General features: G+C 32.9%; 1 protein-coding gene across 1 annotated transcript in view; it reads right to left on the bottom strand.

Moving 5' to 3' along the window:
* The window catches only part of LOC142336563 (trafficking protein particle complex subunit 9-like), a 113,066-nt gene that overhangs the window by 77,374 nt on the left and 12,263 nt on the right, over positions 1-23,429 (bottom strand). The window contains exons 6-11 of the mRNA XM_075385472.1: positions 19,582-19,850; positions 18,971-19,025; positions 18,796-18,889; positions 14,421-14,539; positions 11,477-11,675; positions 3,474-3,606 (exon numbers count right to left, since the gene is read on the bottom strand). Of these exons, the coding sequence (XP_075241587.1) occupies positions 3,474-3,606; positions 11,477-11,675; positions 14,421-14,539; positions 18,796-18,889; positions 18,971-19,025; positions 19,582-19,850 (869 nt within the window). The remainder of the gene's footprint in view (positions 1-3,473; positions 3,607-11,476; positions 11,676-14,420; positions 14,540-18,795; positions 18,890-18,970; positions 19,026-19,581; positions 19,851-23,429) is intronic.

Below are 23,429 nucleotides of genomic sequence, written 5' to 3'. Positions count from 1 at the left end.
CGATGAAACTTGTTGTTAATAGAACTACCAAAGAAAACAATAATTAAAATCAAATAACAAACCTAAATTACGATTGAAGCCCAATGTCTAAAATTTGAAAAATATAGCAAAATCAACTTGCATCAGATAAAACCTAAACAAAAAAATTATCCCATGCTTCATTTGAAATGATGCTGGACCTTTTCTCACTGCGACTGGGTAATCGGTTGACAAAAAAAGAGCAAAGGGGCGCAGATCAAAAATACGTTTCTATTTTTGAGAACAATTAATTTGGGAGTAGCTGAAATTTGAGAACAATTAATTTGGGAGTAACTTGAATCATAATATTTTAATTTAAATCACTATAACGTTCCTTTATATCTCCATAGGAAGCATTTGAGACCTGTCATTATCCAGTTTACGTCATTTGATTGAAAAAGAAGGATAAACACAGGGAAAATAAAAAATGCAAACTTTGACGGAAACTAGCAGTGAAACCGTTAAAACCATAAATTGGTCACCTAAAAATTAACAGTGTTCAATTGCGCAGTCTTTCAAAGTTCGATCTAAAATTGAAATAATAACATAAAAAGAAATTAACTATCCTGTAAAGTTTACAAATGATTAAACATCAAACAGTTTTTACAATCCCGTTGTAACGAAGCCGAGAAATCACAAAGTTGAAATTGAAAGGTTTTATAAAGATGAAATATAGCTCACTGGAAACAGGTTGACACCTGTCAAAACATAGACTAGATGCAGAAGATTCAAAAAATAATTTTTGACAACACGGTGAAGCCAGTATGATTGTCAGATTTGAAAGAAATGTAAACTATCACTTGTTTCTTCTCTGAACATCAACGGGTCTTCAAAATAAAAAAAACTATGTAGAAATGATAACAGAAAGAAACCAAAAATTTTAACAGTATCGAAATTTCGTGTGAAATTAAGTGATCGAAAAAATCAATCAAAACAGTTAAACAACACAGAAACTACCGTTAGGGTCAACAAAAATACTACTTTCCTCTTTTCATCGATTTTGAATTAAACGAAAAAAAAACAAGAGCAAAAATGAAAAGTTGAAAAAATCTTAATTGACTTAAAAAAATTCATTTCAAGGTCATTAATAATAAGCTATGAACCGAACTCGTTAAATTGATTCAATTATATGTCTTGGGGAAGCTATTAGAAACTATGTTTATTAGGTATCTGTTGAAGCACAGCTAAAACTTTTTTTTATAAAAATCCACTAAAAATTGAGAGAGAATTGTGTCTCAAACCTTAATTAAAACTACGCGGAAAAAACTATTTAAGGAAAATCAGATGCGCTTTTTTGAAGGCTTAACCTTCCTCTAGTTTTACATCTTTTGATTTAAACCTGTCCAGAATTGATAATTTGTCAAGTAATCAAAATGGACATAAAAAATGTTCAATTATAATCAAAAACCAATTAAAATGTTTCCTGAAAACTCGTAGTTTCAAAACAAAGAAAACAACTAAACAAAACAATTAATGAAGTAAAAATCGATTACAATCATTAATCTACAATTCAGAGAAAATTCTTTTTGGCTTGTCTTTTTTGAGACTACGCCAGAAGTTGACAGAAAAAGTAAAATCGTGGCAAATTTCCAAAGGTCACCAATTTTTTTCTTAAAACAAATACACTCAGTCATAAGAGACATCAAATAACAACTGAATGCAATATTTATGTTCATTTATAAACTTTGAAGAGGCCAATTGTATCTTTGATTGGAGAAACTAATTCATTGGACTCCAAAAAATATAACAAATAAAACCAAAATAAAAGAAGTTCATAAAGTTTTGCGAAAACATTTGGTCAAAACCGTAAAAACGTGGGCTCAACTCTAAAACGATGTCGTATATTTGTTGAGTCTCATTTTTTGGAACAATTGTTTGTCAATATTTGAGACCTGACTTGAATTTCCTATCAGTTATCAACATAAAAAACTACAAATTTGGAAAAAAGGCCAAGCTGTTACAAAATTTTACAAATTCTTTATCGTAATCAGCCATGGCGAGATTAAGATCAGCCCTGATTTTGCTCTGCGTTTTAAAAAAAAACTTATTGCTTCAAATGGTTGCGAAATACATTAATTTTTAAACATTTATACTTAAAATTAAAAATTAGAAAAAAATAAAAATTTTTAATTCCAAAACTCTTAAAGCCAGAAGCCAGCGGAAGTTTAATTAGCTCTCTTTTTGGGCTTACGAAGAATATTTCCGCAGTTTTTATGTGTCTACTTTCAGCAATATAGAAGAAGGTGGGCTAAAAAGCACACTTGGTCCCATTTTTGACGAAAAAACTCAAATTTTGAAAAACTTGGCATTCCAAAAAATATCTCAGCAACCCTCTTTTATCTCTACAGATTAAACCAATAAAATTATCATTTACAAATTTAACATGTTTAATAAATTTGACGATAATTGGGACGAAATTACGGATTTGATCCAAACCATCGTAATTCGGCCGAATGCTCACAAAACTTAAAATCTCAAAAACTCCCTTATCTGTTTATTTTCATATTCTACGCTGGACGGGATTGCTAATGATATCATTTGAGTATATAATTCCTCCCCCCCCAGTATAGTTAGTGGGAACAAAAGAAAAATTTGGACGAACTGATTTTGCTATCTGCTAAAAGACAAGGGACGCATTGCAATGTGTTGATTTAAAATCAACAAAAATGATACTTTCTCATTGAACTTTACGCTAGAAAAATTAGATGCTCCACAGTCACTGGGAAAAAATTGAAATTTGTTGAAATTTTGATTGATTGTTTATTTTTGGAGAAAATGCAACAAAAAATTGAGAACAATGTTACTGAGTCAAACGACTTTTGTTGTATTTGGAGTTTGGTTTATTTGTGAAGCACAAACGACTGAGCTTAGCTAACTATAGTGCAACTATGGTGAAGTATCAAATTGTAACAGTTTCATGAAACAGTTCAGCTAGGCAACTTACAGTTCTCCATCACCAATCAAAGTTGTGATGTCAAACCTAAATAATTTGTTGTACATTACTATTTTGATCACGCATGAGTTGAGTGCATCAACACAAAAGTTATCTCTTCTAGAAAAGGTAGTACCCCAGAAAGTTAGGGCCATGGTCGTATAAAGTTCTCTCAAATTCTCCAAGAGCTGAGTCAAACAAAAGTTGCCTAAACGTGGGATGTAAAAATTTTTTGAGAGAAGCTGGTTTGTTTTATCACTGCTTGATCAGAGGGCAAACTTTTCTGGAAAACGGTTATATCAGTTGACTCTTGGATCGCACGCCTCTGACTCCCATTTCAATCACCTCGCCCATGGTCATGGACTATCCAGACCATAAATACCTATGATCAGACCTTGGTTCGTAAATCAGATTTTAAACCAGCCAAAGTCTGAGCATAGGTTTGAACCGTTCTGGGCTGTATATCCATCATTCTATTAAGTATAAGGAGCATCATAATATTTAAGCACCCATTGTGAATTACCCAATGTGTTCCTTGAGTAGTGCCCTTCTGAGCATGGCCTCAGCCCACGCAGTCAGTCCATCTGTTTTGCCCTTCTCAAAGTGGGGGAAGACAGCCGAGTGGTACTGCTGAATCATCTGTTCCTCCGTCAGCACTGCAACACCCCAACGCAAAAAAATATTCAGGCACTCACCAATCAAACTTCTTCCACTTTCGTTAACATAGCTTCTGTATGGTATAATTTTTGGTGAACGATTTTCACACTTCGCCGGCTAAATTTTCAATATTTTTTTTGAAGTATCTTTGCACCGAGTAAATGTAGCTTTTTAGAGTAGAGAAAACAGCTATTTTATCTCCTCTAAAAAACTAAATCTACTCGGTGCAAAGATACTTTAAGAAAAGTTATTGAAAAATTAGCCGGCGAAGTGACCACTTTTTAAGAGAAACGTTATAGTTCTGAGAATATGAAGTATTTTTTTCAAATATTAATCCAAATTTAACTTTCAAACTAAACAAGGCGGCTCGGTAATGTGCGATCGCACATAAGGTTCCGACCCCGCACATTCACAATTTTAGCACAATTGTCTAACAAATGAGGAACAGATGGAAAAACATAAAAAATTCAAGTATTTTTCAAAAAAAAAACTGGTGTCTGAACGATAAGATAGCCTCCAAAGCAAATAACTCAGTGGAGTAAAAAATGATGCATTAGATTGATGAGATATGTCGATATTAAGAAAGCGAGCGAAGACGAACCGCAAAATCAAACAACAACAACAAACATTAATTACATCAAAAAATTTATGTCTGTTTTAAAAAACAAAACTTAATAACAAAGTCAAAATAGCGTCAGATAAAACTGAAAATAAACAAAATAACTTCTAAATCACCAAAAAAATGGCTATTCACCAGTTTATAAAAAAGCTTGGTAGCAATTAGACAAAAAAGAGCAGAAACTTTAAAGTTAGAAAATTCGCTGAATTTTATATAAGAAAACAATTAATTTCAAAGTAATGAAAACCATTAGGAATTTAAAAAATATATCCCATAGATTTACAATTACTAATGTTTCCATAGAAAAGAAATAAGAACTCTTGGTATTCAATTTTCTATGCAGTTACAAAAAGAACAACAAATAGACAACAACCTAAAAATCAATTAAAACTTGCCAGAAAATGCTTTGGAGCCGTAAAGCCGTACTTTGGCCCCCAATATTTGTTCGATTGCACCTTCGTAGAACACCGATAATGTATTATATGGCCGCTCATAAATGAAAATAAGCAACAGTTAGATAAAAAAAATGCAAAATTATGTAATACTTGTTTTTTTCGAAAAAAGTTTATTTCCAAAGACGTAAAAGCCAGTATTTACAAAATGAAAAATTTGAATAGATTTGTCCATTCTTCCAAAGGAAGCCATTGAGACTTGCAATTATCCAGAATATGTCTTACGTCTAAAAAAGAACGTCAAAATTGACAAAAATCAAAAATTAATTTACTTTTTTTTGTGAAAAACCCGTGTGGAAGCCAGTAAAGTCATAACGAATTCTCTTAAAACATTAGATTTTGTGACACCAATTCCTTTTGACAACTTCCCTCGAAATGTATTATGTGACCTCTCATTAATGAAACTAGGCAACAATTAGACCAAAAAGAAAACAAACGCAAGATTATGTAATACTTGTTTTTATCGAAAAAAAATTTATTTCCATAGACTTAAAAGCCATTATTTACAAAATGAAAAATTTGAATAGATTTGTCCATTCTTCCAAAGGAAGCCATTGAGACCTGCAATTATCCAGAACAAGTCTTACGTCTAAAAAAGGAACGTCAAATATGACAAAATTCAAAAATTAATTTACTTTTTTATTGTGAAAAACCCGTGTCGAAGCCAGTAGTCATAACGAATTCTTTAAAAACATTAGATTTTGTGACACCAATCCCTTTTGACACCTTCTTTTGACACGACCATAAGCTTTCGAGCAATCAACTATATAAATTATTTTCTAGCTATTTAGGAAGTTAATAGGACCTATCACTAGTGAGCTTTGATTTGAAATGTTCTGTTAATTAAATAATCCAAAAAAGATCGAATTTTTTTTTATAAAAAACGGACTGACGATAATCCAAATTTTTGGTGGATTGTAAGGGTCCAAGATTGGTACAGAACTATTCCTGTTAATGCTGATTGTCCATTAGGAATATTTAACTTTTGGAATGTCATTGATATGAATATTTTTTTAGTTAAAATTCAAAGAAAAATGTTGCGTTTTTGACAATCAACGAATAAAGTTAGCAAAAAACATCAAAATTTTATTTACAGAGCACTCTCAACGGAAGTTGAATTGGAATTGGCTCCTTTTTCAGTCTATAAAGATTTTGTTAGTGGTCTTTGGTTGTGCACTTCCTGCAAATTTAATCAGAGTGTATTAAAAAAAACTTATTTCGTGCTGTTTTTAATAACAAAGGTCTGAATTTTGTGAAATATTTAGCCGGAAATTGTGATAAAAAATTCAATGAAAATAGCCGACAATATATTTTGCCTCTAAGCGTAAAATCGACAACATTTTCTTGAAAAAATTTATTAAATTTTATCAAAATTGGCGAAATTTTAGTTAAAAATTCCGAAAAAGGTGAATGAAATCAACGAATTTCACTCTATTTTCTCGAAAATTTAAACCTCGATATCTCCCTGTCAAAAACGAAAATCAGAAAAATCTTTTTAATTCCATATTCTACGCTGGACAGGCTTTCTAATGATACCAGTCTCAACTCTCTACGATGAATATATCGATCAGCCAAAATTGACTGAACAAAAAAAACCCATTTGAGTATATGGTTCCTCCCCCCCCCCTCAAGAGGGTCGTAACAAATATTTGTCTTTGATTTCCAAAAAATAAGTTGCTTATATTGATAGGCCCGTGTCGCAGGTGCTTTGTTAAAATTATTCCAGAGTATTCTCTTTTTGCAATTTCCTTTTTTGCGTTTCCTAGCTTTTGGTTCATTGTTAAATTACTATGTTGGCTTTAGTCCCAATCATTTGACTATGATATCCTCAGAGGTTTTTCAATTTAAATTTGAAGTAATTAAAAAGTTATGTTTTCGTTTTTTATGTTTCAAGGTGCAGATTTGATCCAATATTTCTTCTGCGCAGCCGTATCAATACTTGCCTTTCACTCTATAAGTAGAAAAAGATTTGGCGCCATGCCTAACATAATTAAAGAATGTAGGTTTTCAGCTAAAACCGAGATGTTCGTTGCAATTACACTAAGTTATCGGTGAAATGTTTTAATTGTTATTAAATTACCACGAATCATCAATGAGATTTTACTGTTGCTAAAATGAGATCTATGAAAGTTTTCTAATCACACAACAGATTTGTGAAAAATCTATGAATTGATGCTGTTAAGTCACTAAAAGTAACTTGGATGATATGTGCCATTAATACCGTTTGCATTAATGGTCGACAAGAAAGCGTTTGGGCCCAAAGATGACTGCAAATTGTGCATTATTGATGCAATGCTTCGTTGAGACTTTTCAAAACTGCTGCTGTATTAATAATGTCGAGAGGAGAGTGATGAATTTCTTAGTCTTCTCAAAAAACTTTGATTGAATTATTAAACTATTGAAATCAATCAATAGATCCTAGAAAACACGACTAAACATTTTTTATTACTGTTGGTATGTTTGTGAACAATTCAGCTTCTTCTCAGAAGTTTCGAATGTAATGGCAAGTCTGTCATAGTAGCCATTAGCACACACTCGCTTGATTTATGCTGATGAAACCTGAAATGTATGTGTTAATTGTCATCGCATGTTTTTCTCAATGTTTTTCTTGAAAAGATGGATTTTTTTCAAAAAAAAATAGTTTGCTTGAGTTTATCCGCTACTGATTTAGGTGTGCTTTGGGGTTTAAGTTAAGCTAGCATTCAAGTTAAAAGTGGCTGACATTTTCTTCGAAAAAATAAATATGTTTACTGTCGTTTAATATGACCTAATCGTTTGCTTTCTGCAAGGTTACACGGTTTCATTGTTCCGACCCCACTTGTGGGGGGAGGAACTATATACTCAAATGGGTTTTTTTGTTCCGTCAACTTTGGCCTATCGAAGTTCCATTAATGACATAAACTTCATTTACAGTCAATTAATACCCAATGAAAGAAAATCGTTTTTAAGGCCTCGCTCATGTCTTTTTTGTCTTCGACAATGATTTTTCGAAATTTTTAATGAAATTTTGATTTTCTTTTTGAGATTTTAATTCATTTTGGAAGTTCTATTGCACAGACCTGCCAACTAAGAAATCATTTGGCTTTCTCGTGTGCAATAGTTAAACCTATATAGCGCTTTGAGGGGACAGCTAAGGGCTGTCAAGACTTTAAAAAATAATTTTTTATTTAACCATATTTAACCAATTTTCATGAATATTAAGTCAGTCGCGGTAATGACAGGAACCCCTTCTTTTTACTGCAACCAAAATCAATCTGGTAAGTGGTTTTATCTGCTAACTAACGGTTTTATGACTTCGATAACACGAGGTTTCGTCATTTCAAAAAAAATTTTTTTGTCTTTTTTTGTAATTTTGTTTCCTTTTGAAATCTTTTCTCATTATCTTTGTAGTGGCCGATCCAATTGGCTTAAAATAGACGTCCAAAGGATCATAGATAAAGTTTTCAGAGAAAAGTTTATGGTTTAAATGGCTTCGACACTTTCTTCTCAAATTTTGCTGCATTTTTTCGACTTTTGCTTGTGTTTGTTGTTGTTTTCAAAATCATAGGATTTATTGTGGTGTCATATTGATAACATGTTGATGACAAACATCCATGTCTTCTCATCAGGGCATATAGTAAGGTATTTTTTTACTTCCGTTGAAAGTTCTTGAATTTGATGGCTGTTAAAACTTTAAAAATAATTTTTAAGAATTTTTGTAGACAATATCCAATCTATCTAATTTTCTTGAACTGTAAGTCAATCTCAGTAATGACAGCTCCGTATTTCCTATTGCAACTGAAATGAATCCGGCTAGTGGTTTTATCTTCTAACTATTGGTTTTATGACTTCGCTGCCACCAGTATTCATAATTTTTATTAATTTTTGGATAATTTGTTTTTAATTTTGGTCCACTTTGAAACTTTATCACATTGTCCTATTTTTGATATTTCTCAGTGGCTTAGAAAAGGCGTTCACTGGGCCATAGATAAAGTTTTTAGAGAAAAAGTTTTGGTTTAAATGGCTTCTTCACTTTCTTGCACTTTTCTGCTGATTTTTTGGTTTTTGCCTGCTATTGTTGTTGTTTTCATAATCATGACCTATTTTGATGTCGTACTGATGACATAAAACTAACAAACATCTTTATCTCCTTATTGAGGCATAATTTTTCGTATTTATTGGATTCAATTGAGAGCTATTGAATTTAATGGCTGTTAAGACATTGAAAAATTATTTTTTGGACACCAACCATTGTGAAATTTTATTTTCTTGAACGTTCAGTCAGTCCGGGTAATGACAGGACCCTATTTTAAATTGCAATTAAATTAATCTGATAAGCGGTTTATCGGCTGAATAATGGCTTTACGTCTTTGATGTCTTCATTTTTATAATTTCAAAAGAAATTTCGGATTTTCTTTTGTAACTTTGGTTCCCTTTGAAATGTTATCTCGTTATCCCAATATTGATAGTTCGCATTGGCTTATAGAAGAAGTCCAATGGACCATGGATTAAGTTTTCAGAGAAACTCTTATGTTTAAATGGCTTCGAAAATTTCTTCTCGCACTTTTCTACTGAATTTTTGATTTTTGCATGTATTTGTTGTTGTTTTCATAATCATAAGACTTACTGTGATGTTCTTTTGATGACTTATGATTGACAAACATCCTTGCCTTCTACTTGAGTCATAACTTAGCTTATTTTTATCTTCCGTTGAAAGTTTTTTTTTGGTCATACTTGTTGATTTTTTGCAACCATATTGTTAAAAAAAGAAGAACCCATTGCTGCTAAAAAATTTTATGGGATTAGAAAAATTTTAACCAATTTTTTTTATTGGCTTCGACACTTTTTTCGCTCAAATTGATTTGAATTTGCTGTTTTTGCCATTTAATTTTTCATGTAGTCGTAAATTGCTGACTGGTCCCATAGGCTTCTAACTGAGGATTGAATGAATGATGTTGCTCAATGTACTAAATTTTTAGCAAATAGTATTAAAGTTTACGATTTTGTTCGTTCTCAAAGATTTTTTATAATTTTCTGTTTTTGTTCTTTTCGTCAGCTTGTAATTTAATCTCATCGTTGAGAGATTCCATCCAATTTTTTGTAATTCAAAAAGTATTTTTTCATTGATGTCATGTCGTAACTCATGCTTTGTTTGTTGGAAAATATGCGTTTTCATAACATTTTGTGAGTGGTCAGTAATTGTGTTTGTTTTTCTCTTCTTTTATCACATTTCCTGAAAAAATGTTGTTTTTGCTTATTTTGGTGCTGTTTTTTTTCGTAGACTTTTTATTGGCAGATCTTGTGAGCGCTTTAATGAGGCATGGTATTTTGCAATTCAATTAGTAGTTCGGTTTTGTAACGATTTTTTTAAAACTCAAACATCTATTTTTAATTATCTTATAATTAGGTTGACAATTAAGTCAAAAATGTAGATGATGTCGGGTCGGAACATCATGTGCCAACGCACATTAACGAGCATCCTTGTTTAGAATTTTGTTTCATATTGGAGACTAGCTCTGCAAATTTTTTTGACTGAAAATTGGACATATTATATAACTAGCTCAAATTGAAAGTTGCCCAAATAATGTTCTATGCAAACAATTGTTATATATTGTAAAGGGCTTAAATAAAAAAAGGCGTGGAAGTGTTGACTCTCAAATTTTCAATTCCATTCAAATTAGTGACTTAAAAACATTAGTTCCTTTATAAACATAATTGTTCGTGTTAACATACAAAAACTGAGCCATAATAAATTGACAAGACCTTCTTGAGAAAACTTTTTCCTGACAAACTTCCTAGCAAAAGAGTTTCATGTTAAGAAATAAAAAAACGTGGACCATCAACGTTTTTTTCGGTAATGACTTGTCATAGGACACCTGTTCGAGTGCCGCCCCAATATTCCTGCGGATCAAGAAGTTCAATACTTGTGAACTTTCAATTTAGAAGCTAGTAAGTTCCTGCATGTCTATCAAACTCAGTCCCAAATTAGTGGAGCAAAAAATTGGCCGCTCTTCTCGACTACAACAACGATCTACATCATTACGTATCGTTACCAGGGTCCATAATTGGAAGATTAAAGATATTGGAATTTACACCAAAATGGCTTTCAAATAAGTTATAACTACCTGAATCCCTAAATCTCTCAAATTTTTTTTATAAGGGTAATAATTGCTCAAAGGCTATGAAGATAAAAGCGTAAAAAATCGGATTTCAGACACTTTCCCTCTCTCATGTTTTAAGATAGCAAAACTCAATAAACTTATAAGAATACCTACTAATCCGAATAAATTTACGAGCCTCTTAAATGTGTCAATGCTACCCTGGTAACGTAACGTAATTTTTGTCTCATAATAACCCTGGTTAACAAAAAGTTTTAATCAGAACTTTAATAATATGGACTATTATTGACTTCATAAATCAAAAAGTTTTAAATCAAGTTCCGTGACTAAAATTTTCCCATAAATGGAAGTTCTATGACCACAACTTTTCCATAATTCTCTGTTCGCTGAAAACTCACTATTTCAAATTTTCTAAGTTAGTTTTTTGAAACATATTTTTTCCCTCCTTTTCATGATTTATTAAAAAAATTCATGAAAATTTAATTTTATAGAACTCCCTTTTATGAAAGTTCTATGACTACAACATTTCATAGACGCCATAATATGAGGTGGTAATTTTTTTAAATTTTTTGAATTATGGGGTCAACCCGGGAAGGCTAGGTTTGGAAAACCTCAGCTTGTATGTGCTTAAGGTAAATTGACAGCTTTAGGTTCTGACTCCCCATTATAATAAGAAAAAACACAACAAAGAAACTTTGACCTCTTCTATCTCTGATTGTACTGCTGTCAACAGTGTTCTTTCTAAAGGAGCCATACAGTCTACTCCCTGCACCTGTCTTGCTCACTAGCCCCACGTATTTCACATCTCTCAGTTGATTGGTCAGTTCTTCCATCATTTTGCTGTTATCTTGCAATCCAAAGAACATCATCGATTGCCTCACCCGCTCGTGCCACGACACCTAACACGTAGAAATGAGTCATGCGTAAACGAAACCAAAATGATTTGTAGCCAAAGTTGAGAAATGAAAAACATAAACTGAAACTAATGGTAAAATCAGAATTGAAAATTTTAGAGCCAATTTTTTTAAACATAACCGACTAACGTCGGGCTAATTGCTCTCAAACGACCGGCGAGCGGTAGTAGCCAGCTGGCGCTTAGGGATGCTAGCATTAGGGAGGGGCGGAGTGACAGGAGTGTGTGTTGTGTGTGTGGTGGGTGGAGGGCATAGGGGGAGTGGGCGTGGGGGGGGGGGGGGTCACTGATGGGGGTCAAGTCAAACTTTAAAGATTAAATCCGCTCGTCATACCGCTCGAAATTGTCTCCTCAGAACTGTTTTGGTGAATCGCATTCTTAGAGTATATTAAGGCTTATGGCTCTAAAAAAAATTTAATGGGGGTAAGCGGTGGGGGTAGGGCTGCGAAGGCTAGATGAGAGGGGGGTTCAAATCAACAGGGGGAGCAGGGTGGAAAATGGGAATGTGGGGGGGGGGGAATCTGTGTGGGGGGATCATTTAAGATTAAGAACCATCCATCAAGCCATGACATTGTCTCCTTAGAGACTGGTTAGGCCTAAGGCTGTAAGAGAAATTAATGCCTTCCGAGCACTTCCTGTTTATCCCGTTCTTGAGGACAAAAATTCAAATCGGTCAGACCAGGAATCGGTCAAGCGGAAGAGCGCATAAGAAGACCATAGGACTAATATAATTGCTACAAACTTCGTTTGAGAGCAATTTAACGACTTTCGTTAGATAGTGTTTTGCTTCTCACAAAGGATCTTTTCTGTTTTTGACCCCCCGTCTTTAATAAGAAGTCTGCTTGTGCCCTCTAAAGAAGTAAGTACATTTTGGTCCTTAGTGTCCATATTTTAGTCCTTTAAATTGCAGGCCCAGGTAGACAATTAAATGAACTTTTGATTCCAGTTGTCAAAAAACAGTGCCGTAAAGCTATTCTTTTGAAAGATAAGCGCAAAAAAAGTAAAAACACAAATTAATTTTTGTCTGCTTAACTTATAACCAAAGTTTAATTACCGTGTACGTCTTAATTTCATAACTCGTCTGCATCGCTAAATTGTATTTGATGCTTATGCATAATACTTATGTGTAAAAAATGCAAACAGTATGCCATAACAGGTATAAGTAGGGGTGCATGTGGGCGGGTGGGGGCAATAACTGAAAGGAACCCACGAGAAACAGCTTGAAGCAGTACATCAAATTCAAAACAGAGTATTGATTCGTTTTAAAACAAAAATTTGCGATATCTAATATTCATTTCTGATTCAAGTTTGACGTTCATATTGGTTGTTACCAAATAGAAAGTTTGAAGATAATTTGAGGCAAACTTCGTGTGTCAGGTATTTTAAGGTCTTCAATAAAACGAATTTTGCACTTAAAAACGTATCTTATTGCGACATGGGATTAAAACAAGAGTAAGCAGGCAAATGTGCTATAGCTGAAGATTGACTCCCTGGTTTTGACTAATGTTTTAGTTCTTGACTAGTGAAACGATTAAATAATTCTAGTGGTGTAACTTTTTTTTGAGAAAATTAGAGAAATAAGTTCCTTATTCACAGGCAATGATTAGTCATTTCATGGGCCCCAAAAAAATCTTTATAGAGGCATTTTGGGTCTATTAGGGTCTTTTTATGGGTCGAGAGATAGCATTTCAATATTTGAGCAAAAATCAATTTATCGGTCGAGCATGGTCTTTTCATGAGTCGAGAAAAAACCTTTCCATAAGTCTATCTTAGTTGCAACTCTGAAAAGTATTTTTTAAATTTCTATTGCCTCATTTACATACTGGAGCTGGATCTTAGCAAGACTAAACAGCATCGCATAAGAGCAATTTACTGGAGCTGGATCTTAGCAAGACTAAACAGCATCGCATAAGAGCAATTTAATTTCAAAAGGGTTGATAAGTAACCAAAAGACTTAAAATTTTTGTTGAATTCTTAAGATCAGTTGAGTAAGTTGCTCTATATTGCAATATAACTCCACTAAAAAAAGGTAGCCTAATTGTACTGCTTTTGTTTTCTATTACCATGATGGAATTGTTGCGTTTTCCAGTCGTTTGCCCATCCAAAATTAAGATTATTTTTATAACAACACAGATTTTAAATTGGTTTGCGAAAATGCAATAATGATACTTAAAATTTTGAGGAATTAAATCAGACCCATGAGAACATCAATCCCCGACTCATGCTTTGGCAACAGCTGGACCCATTTTCTGTAATTCAACATTTTTGGTAAAGCAAAAGTCCAACGTGAAAAAATAGGGTGAAGAGTCCAGCATTTTGGCTCAAGCAAAATTCCAGTGTAAGACAAGTGGGTCAATGTAAAGTTCAGCAGAAAAATATTAGAGTTCAGCGAAATTCGATCATGACATTTCGAGTTGAGTAGAAGTCAACGTAACTGATTTTAGTCAAGCCAAGGCCCAAATCTTTGCTGAAGTCAAGCTAAAATCATTTCACAGGATACTTGGGCTGAGCCTTGTCATATCATACCATTTTCTGGTCGAGCATGGTCTTTTCATAAATCGAGTTATACTTCTGGGTCAGCACGAAAACTCATGTACATTTACAAGATGCGGCATATGTAATGGGAAAAAAACTTAACAATATCAATAGAGGTTAATATTAGGAAGAGAGGGCAACTTCAAATAACAGATCTGCGCACTTCCGAGGACAGTATGGAAATAGAAATTGGTACCTCTGCGTTTTCCGGATACAGAATAAGGAATGAAGCAGCAATTCTGCCCTCAGCAGCCGATGCATACCAGAATGGGTCACTGTTGTAACTGATACTGTCCACACACATTTGGTATATCTCTACACGTGAACAACAAACTACAACTACTTCGCCAAAACTAAGAAGCGTAGTTCAATGAATCCACGCAAAGCTAGTAAAATTTCGTGCGAATATGTTGAAATAGTAGCCCATATTTATTATACAATACAATGTCTTTGTGCAAGTAATTGTGCACACGACACCTTTGAGACAGAGTTCTTATAACAGGTATAAGTTTTCAAAGCAAAACTTTTAAAAAGGTATAAGTTAAACTTTGGTTTCAAAACTATGGCTTCAATTTTCATTTTCTATTTCGGAGCTGGTGACCCCCTATTTTTAGATCTATAAACCCTCGTTAGAAGTGTCAACGCTAGAAAAATTGCTAAAAATGTAAGATTTGCGATGAAGAATGAGGCGAATAGATGAAGGAATTGTGGATACTAGCGGTGAATGCGTTGAAAACCAACTCTCCACTAAAAACTGAAATTCATAAACAACTTACCGTTAAATTCATTGCAATTGTACAAAGTTTTACCGCTTTCACCGCAATCATCGATGAAAAATTAAGTTTTGTGAATAAGAGACGAATTTCCGTTGTTTTTATTCACAATTTCCGGAATTTTGCTTAAAATTGCGTCAATTTTGTTTAAAATTGTAATAAATGTTATTAACAGTAGTGTTCATTTTACTTTTAGAGACAAAAAAGTATAGCTGAATGAATTGATTTGATTTTTCTGGCTAACATTTGGGCTAAGCTGTACAGCCTTTTTCATCAAAAATTGCCAGAAATAAGCCTACTTAGTCCATTTTGTTTAAATGTGCCGGAAGTACACACCCCAAAAACAACAAACAAAACTACAAAGGGAGTTTTAGCTAGTTTTACTTCCACTTCTTTTGAGAGTAATCTAGAATCAAAATTTTGCCGTTTTTCGCTAACTTTACTCTATGATTATCAAAAACGCAGCATTAATCTTTTAATCTTTTATCTAACAAATTATATAGATCTAACGCATTGGAAACAGTTCAGTGTTCTAAATGGACAAACAGCAAAATCGCGGCTAGTTTTGGTCCAATCTTGGACTTTTACAATAGAAAAAAAATTCGGATTGTAATCAGTGGGTCTTTTTTTAAAAAAAAAAGCAAAATGGAGCTTTTTTATGTTAATTAAAGAATAACAATTCACATCACAGCCAACTGTTGGTAGGTCCAAATAGCTTCGTAAACAGTTCCAATTTAATGTATCATTTTTACTGGAAATATAATGTTCCTTCTGACTTTTAAAAATGTTTAAAATTAATTAAAAAATGGATTATTGAAATTCGCCACTATTTTTCCCGTAAATTGGTCGCCTTGTAGCTTAGCATCAGCAAAGCAAGAAAGCTTCTTCTTCCTCTTCTTTCTATTGAATTGAAGTTTAATTCTTTTTCGCGATATTACGCGTTAAGTTATGGTTTTTTGGCTTTGATGCTACTAGATTTAACACTTTTTTTTGGTTTTTAGGTATCGGTCCTTTTTTCACTTTTTGTCACATTATCACATTATTAACAGTTCAGAAATTACCTTATTAGCGTTCAAAATGCACAATTGAACCTAAAAAGTCTTGAATGGCATATATTATGGTTCAAACGGCTTCGACATCCCTTTCTCGAAGAACTTAATTGATTTCTTTCACAATTGTCTTTAACTGTCGTTTCTATTTCGTCTTTTAAGTCGTATGAAAATAACTGGATAATGACAATTCTAATTGGCGTTTTATGAAAGAATAAATGAGCTTGCTGATTTGAGTATATAGCTGATGGCTTTAATGACTTTGAAAACAACTATTTTCAAAAACAAAATAAAACTCTTTCTTACGTTGTTTAGCTTCGCATTTTTGTTCTTTTTTCTCTAATTTTTTCCTAGTCTGGTTAACTACAGGTTACGTAAGACATTATAGTTGCCGAGGGAAGGTGCAAGAGTGTACAAAACCTAATGTGTTTTTAAAAGAGTTCGTTAGGAATTTACTGACTCCGACACTGGTTTTACGCTCAAAAAGTAAAGTAATTTTCCATTTCTGTCTATATTTAAAGTTCTTTTTGTAGACCTAAGACAAATTTTGAATTCCTACAGGTCTTAAGAGCTTCTTTTGGACAAATGGACGAACATATTGTTAATTTTTTTATTTTGTAGCTAATGGCTTTCATGAATTTGAAAATTATTGTTTAAAAAAAGTTTCAATTAGCTTTGCCCTTTTTCTTCTTTCTGGTCTACTTTTGACCTCTTCTCATTCACATTCTTGGCATTGAGAAAGGCTCAATTAAACATATTTTGAGGGGCCAAATATGACTTTATGGCTTCGACAGCGTTTTCTCGCATGTTTTAATTGAATTTTTTTGTTGTCTCTATTTGTTGTTCTTTTTGTAACCAAAAAACATTTATGACAGCTCTTAGTGACCTCTTATAGAAGTTCATGTGATCATAATTATATTGCATGTTTTTAATTGTCATCTAATGGTTTTCCTTTGAATTAATTGTTATTAAAAAATATAAGCCAGTTTTTTTATCCTCACTGTTTCTTTGTTTTTCTTGTCTATGTGATACTTTTTCTCGTTAATTACAAGTCTAATACGACATTATTGTTGTTGAGGGTTGAGGCAAGTGTACAGAGTCTATAGTTTTCTTAAAAGAACTCGTTATGCAATTTTTCGCACAAAAAGTAAACTAATTTTTTATTTTTGTCTATATTTAACGTTCTTTTTGTAGACGTAATACTTATTCTGAAAATGACAGGTCTCAAGCGCTTCCCTTGAACGAACAGACGAACCTATTTAATTTTCATTTTTCTATTTTGTAGCTAATGACTTTCAATCATTTGGAAATTATTGTTTTCGAAAAAAAAACAAAAGTTTTTATTAATTTTGCACTTTTTCTTTTTTTGGTCTACCTGTTACCTATTATCAGAAATGAGACCCCAATATACCCCTTTTTGGCGTTTTTGGAACGCTCAATTGAACATATTTTGAGGGGCAAAATATGGCTTTAAGTCATAAACAGCGTCTTCTTTCAAGTTTCAATTGAGTTTTTTTGTTGTCTCTGTTTAATGTTCTTTTGTAACAGGAAAAAAATCATTAATGACAGGTCTTAAGGCCTTGCTATAGAGGCGTATGTGATCATAAACAATTTGGATGTTTTTAATTGCCATCTAATGGTTTTCATTACATAGACAATAATTGATTTTTCGAAATATGAGCAATATTTTTTAATCTTTGCTGTTCTTTTTGTTTTTTTTTAGTGTTTAATTGTTACCGAGCCTTTTTATGGAGTGGTCTCACATCTTTTCTATAGACGTAAAAGTTATTTTGTCTAGTTTCAGTTTTATCTGACGATATTTTGAGCTTCTGTAAGGTTTTTAAATTGACAGAGTTTTGAAGGTAATTAATGTTTGTTGTTATTGTTTTTTGATTTTGATGTTCGCCTTGAATTGGTTTCTTAATAATGGCTGATATCATCAATGTAATGCGGCATTTTGGCTCCATTGGGTTATTTTCGTTTGAGGCGATCTTCGTTCACACATATTTTTTTTGGAAAAATACTTGAATTTTTGGAGTTTTCTATCTGTTCTTATTTGGCAGACATTTATGCCAAAAATGTGGATGAGCAGGGTCGGAACTTGATGTGTAAACGCACATTACCGGAGCCTCCGTGTTTTGTTTACATTATTAAAAAATCTGACTTTAATATGTCAAAAGGAATATCATTGCATAACGTTGACTAATGCAGACATCAAATGGCTAGAGATTTCACTTATCACATGTGTTTACAGCAGATGTTGAAAGCTTAATTTTTTTGTAAATTTTGTTTCTAACAGTGAAATGCAGAGATTTATAATTCTTTTAATTTTTCAGACAAATTTTTATTTTTGTTACCTAATTGTTATAACATTTATTGTTCTGAATTCTGTTACTAAAATGTTTCATATGCGAATCTGCAGAAAAACTAATAAAGGTTTTAAAAAATTATATTTTCAGTTTACTTTAAATTATATTTAACTGCGTGGAAATAAATTTGAGACTGTCAGTACAGCAGTTTCCGTCGTGTTTTTTATAAAGGTGTAAATGTCAGTAATTGAAAATCAGCATCTACCAAGGAAAAAATTCCCATTAGTTTAAGAATTTTAAAATAATCCTTCGTTTTTAACATCTTTGTTAGAATGAAAAACTTAAATTTTTAATACAGACAAAATCATTGATTTGCCTTTTAGCCAAAACGGATGAACACTATCATTGAATTTTTATTTTTTGCCATTAGTGAATCTAACCAAGTGCTCGGGTGAAGTTTCCGGTCATCATAGTGACGTCAGCCAACTGTTTGCGAAGTTTGGCTTTTGTAGGAGTAGAGGTTGCTTTTCCTGTCTAAATACAAGTAATAATACACTATAAGTGAAATCTTCCAATGATTGCTAACAGTGAGCTAAATAAATAGTAACTACTTACTGGATACAGATATGAAGTTGTCAGATCTGGCAAGGATCGGATGGCCGCGCGAGCTCTGCAAATAAATTTTGTTTACAATCTTCAAAATTTTCCACAATAAATGAAATAACGGGACGGGACAACTTGTTGCGCTTGATTCAATTTAACATTTAATCCGCGTGAAAACAAATTTGATACATTTTGACATGACAGGTAAGATCTTGTCTTTTGTTAAAAAACTTTTAATGTCTTAGGGATGTCTCAGCAAGATCTTGTAAGGCTATCTTTTCATAAATCTTGCTGGGGTTAAAATTTGAAATAGGGTTAAACGTCCAATTTCTTGAAACAGGGTCAAAGAATTTGCAATTCTTTAGTTTTTCTTACAATAAGAATTTGACAACTTTCGAAGAATCTTATTTCAAAATGTTTCAGTTTCCTCTCCAATAGGTTTGTTTTCTCATTAGAAACTATTTAAATATTTGGGATTTTCCACTTCCCAAGTTTATGACACCAAGTTGATAATTACAAAATTACAAATAACAATAATTACAAATTGCTATATAGCATTTGGAATGTTACTATGCAAGTGGTGGATGGGTTTGGAATTTTGTATGAAAAATTTTTGTTCTAACTTTGGACTCCGGGGTACTTTTGTGGGTAACTCATCACCAGCATAAGATTCCACGTGGACTCTGCATGTCTCCAAACAATTGTAGACAGACTTGAGTGCATTGGAGATGGCCGGCACTGCTGCCAGAAAGTCTGTCTTAAGAGCTGTTGCAGACACAACTGCGTAGCCATACAGGTCCCCGGATGCCAGAAAGTCCGGGGGGTAGTTGTGACTGGATCCCCCTACCCCACTCCCACTTCCACCTCCCCCAACACCAGCAGCAGTCAAGTCCTGTTAACGTTTCCGACTTCTTTAATTACTGTTTTTTTGACCGGCACAGCCTAAAAATTCCAGGAAGTCAACGACGCTATGCCAAGTCTGTATAGTCTTGAAGCACAGAAAGACACACAAGAGTTTGTTCACCTACCAAAGTCAAGGCCTTCATTCAAAATTTCCTAGTCGACGATTTTATAAAAATTAGTAGATGAGGGGGGGGGGGGGGAGGCAAATTTTTCTCATGGGTGTATTTTTCTTATGCAAATTTTTCTCATTTGGCGTAATTTATGCCAAATTAGGCTTTTCGAAAAAAAAGATATCACTCGGTTGCGATCCATCAACCCACCCAAACGTTTTCACGTCGCTTACCTACTGCCCCAGAAAAACTTGGAAAGTCTCATTTGTTTTTGCTAGGTTTTTGGCTCCTATGTGAACAGTCCAGACCAAATCTTGCTCCTAAACGAGCCAGAAGTATACGGTAAACCACTTCAAATCAGAGCCACTCAAAATCATCTTCGATCAGAAATTTACTCGTCCATTTATCATCGTTATGATTTCAATTTAGCTCGCTCGCAGAGCTGGTCTTCATTCGTTTAATTTTTTGATCGGAACTCAACCCCTACTGGAATGTTTCTCTTTCTTGGTCTGAACGTTGAGTTGTAAACGGGGACCTCGACCTGGGAAGCTTAAAACTCAAGTACATAAACTCACGAGAAAAATTCAACTTAAAAATTTCAACTTGGACGGAAATGACGTAATAAAGTTTTGGACGGAAATGACGTATTTATTTTTGGTATGCAACTCAGCAGAGCCTCTGAAAATCTGTAGGAATAATTTTTCATTCTTTCTTTTGCGATGAACGAATAACGATCAATTACGAATGCTCATGAAAAAGTAATTCCTTATTTCAATCCTTTTATTTAATGAATTATCAAGCGAAAAAGACTAAGATTCACCATACCATAAAAAACAACCGATATTAACTTTGTGATAAAAAGTAAAAAACATACAAGCAAAATTATCTCACAAGAAACTGTAAAATGAACAAGGCGGCTCGGTAATGTTCGATGGCACATAAGGTTCCGACCCCGCCCATCCACAATTTTGGCATAATTGTCTACCAAATGAGGAACATATAGAAAAACCCAAAAACTATTTTTTGCGAATCCCAAAAAAGCCCAAGTCTTTTTCAAAAAATACTGTATGAACGATAAGATAGCCTCCAAAGCAAATCCCTCAGTGGAGTAAAAATTGATGCATTAGATTGCTGTAATATGTCAATATTAAGAAAGCCAGTCAAGACGAACAGCTAAATCAAACAACAACAACAACAACAAACATTAATTACATCAAAAAATTTATGTCCCTCTTAAAAACTAAATTTAATAACAAAGTCAACATACCGTCAGATAAACCTAAAACTAAACAAAAATAACTTATAAATCACCAGAAAACATATGCGACCAGTCCATAAAAAGGTTTGGTAACAATTATACAAAAAAGAACAAAAACAGTAAAGTAAAAAAATTAACTTTTTTTTGAAACAGTTAACTTCAAAGTAATAAATACCATTAGGAATCACTTAATATTGACACAAATTTACGATCACTACTGCGTCTATAGAAGGGCATTAGGACCTGTCCTTATTCATTTTTTAAACCGGCTAAAAAGAACAACAAAGAGCAAACAAAATTTCAAATGAAACTTGCCAGAAAACGCTGTCAAAACCGTCAAGCCAAATTTTGGCACTCAAAATATATTTGATTGCGCCTTCTTCAAACAGCTATAATGTAGTACGTGGCCATTCATTAGTAAGACTAGGTAACAAGTAGACAAAAAAGCGAAGTGCTAAAGTATGTAATACTTTTAATTTTTTTTCGAAACAAAATTACATTCAATGTCATGAAAGGCATTAATTACAAAAAGAGCTATTTAAATAGGGTCGTTTATTCAGAAAAAGGAAGCCCTCGAGACCTGTAATTATCCAGAATTTTTCTTGCATCTACAAAAAGAACGTCAAATTTGACAAAAATCAAATTAATTTACTTTTTTTTTGTGAAAAACCGGTGTCGAAGCCATTAAGGTCATAACAAATTCTTTTAAAAAAAAATTTTTTGACAACAATCCTTTTTGTTCCCTTGACACCCATAATGTCATATTTGACCTGTAATTAACTAACGAGATTAGGTAACAAAAAGAAACATAAAAAAGAACAAAATTTCGAAATTAAGTTTTTTTTAAATTTTGGAAAACGATTTTTTTCAAAGTCATGAAAGCCATCAGCCATCTACTAATATCAGAATATCGGTTCTTCTATTCTTCCATGAAAAGCCAATGAAAGCTATCACTATACAGGAAATTTCATAAGACCGAAACGACAAAGTATAAATGACAGTTAGAGACAAAATTAAAAAATTCAATTGGTTTCTTCAAGAAAGAGGCGTCGAGGCAGTTAAAACGATGATGTATGTCTTTCAGGATTTTAATATGTTCAATTTTTTTTACTCTGGATGCTAATAAGGTGACATGAGAACTGTCAATAATGTGATAATGTGACAAAATTAGAAAACGTGAAAAACTCTCAAATATCAAAACAAACTAAAATCTTGTAGTGTCAAAGCCAGAAAACAATAACTTCAGGCTTAAAACTGCAACCGATAATAAATGTAAAATCAGTAGAAAGAAGAAGCAGTCTTTCTTTGCTGACACTAAGCTGGAAGTTGAACAAATTATGAAAAAAATAGAGGAAAAGTTAATTAAGCCATTATTTATTGAAAAGTCAATTATTTTTAAAAAAAGAAACGACCATAAACTTCCAATTAAAAAACCAAATGCATTTGCTTGGAGCTGCTAAGCAAGCGAATTGGTTGGACCTATCACTCCTTAGCTTTGATTTGATATGTTCTGTTCTTTATTATTAAAAAAAGTCTTTTTTTAAAAAAAAAGACCTACTGATTACAACCAAATTTTTTTGGATTGTAACAGTCCAAGAATGGCCCAAAACTAGCCCTGCTAATACTTGTTGTCCGTTAGGAACAATTGATTTTTCGAATGTTGTAGATATAGATAATTTGTTAGTTGAAAACTCAAAATAAATTCTGCATTTTTGATAATCAACTAGTAAAGTTACCAAAAAACGGCAAAGTTTTAACTACAGTGCACTCTCATTGGACTCTGAAGTAGAAATAGCCCCCCTCTGAGTCTACAAAGATTGTATGAGTGTTGTTTGGGGGTGTACTGTTGACAAATTTAATCAAAGTGGACGAAAGTAGCTTATTTCGTGCTGTTTTTGATGAAAAAGGCTAAATTTTGAAATGTTTATCCAGATTTTTTGACCAAAAAAAAAATTAAATCAAAACAATCAACCATGCTTGTTCGTCTTCAAAAATAAAATCAACGACACTATTCTCAAAAACTATAACAAATTTTAGCAAAATTGACGAAAATTTAGGCAAAAATTCCGGAAAATGTGAATAAAAACAACGTGAATTCACTCTTCTTTTCTCAGAAGTTTAAACCTCGATAACTCCCTGTAGAAAACGAAAATTAAAAAAATCTTTTAAATCCCATATTCTACGCTGGACGAGCTTTCTA

Source organism: Convolutriloba macropyga, chromosome 3, assembly GCF_964194025.1.
Source record: "Convolutriloba macropyga chromosome 3, txConMacr16.3, whole genome shotgun sequence".
Taxonomy (NCBI): Eukaryota; Metazoa; Xenacoelomorpha; order Acoela; family Convolutidae; genus Convolutriloba; species Convolutriloba macropyga.
The sequence above is the reverse complement of the archived record's forward strand: the minus strand, read 5'-3'. Positions and strand labels throughout refer to the sequence as shown.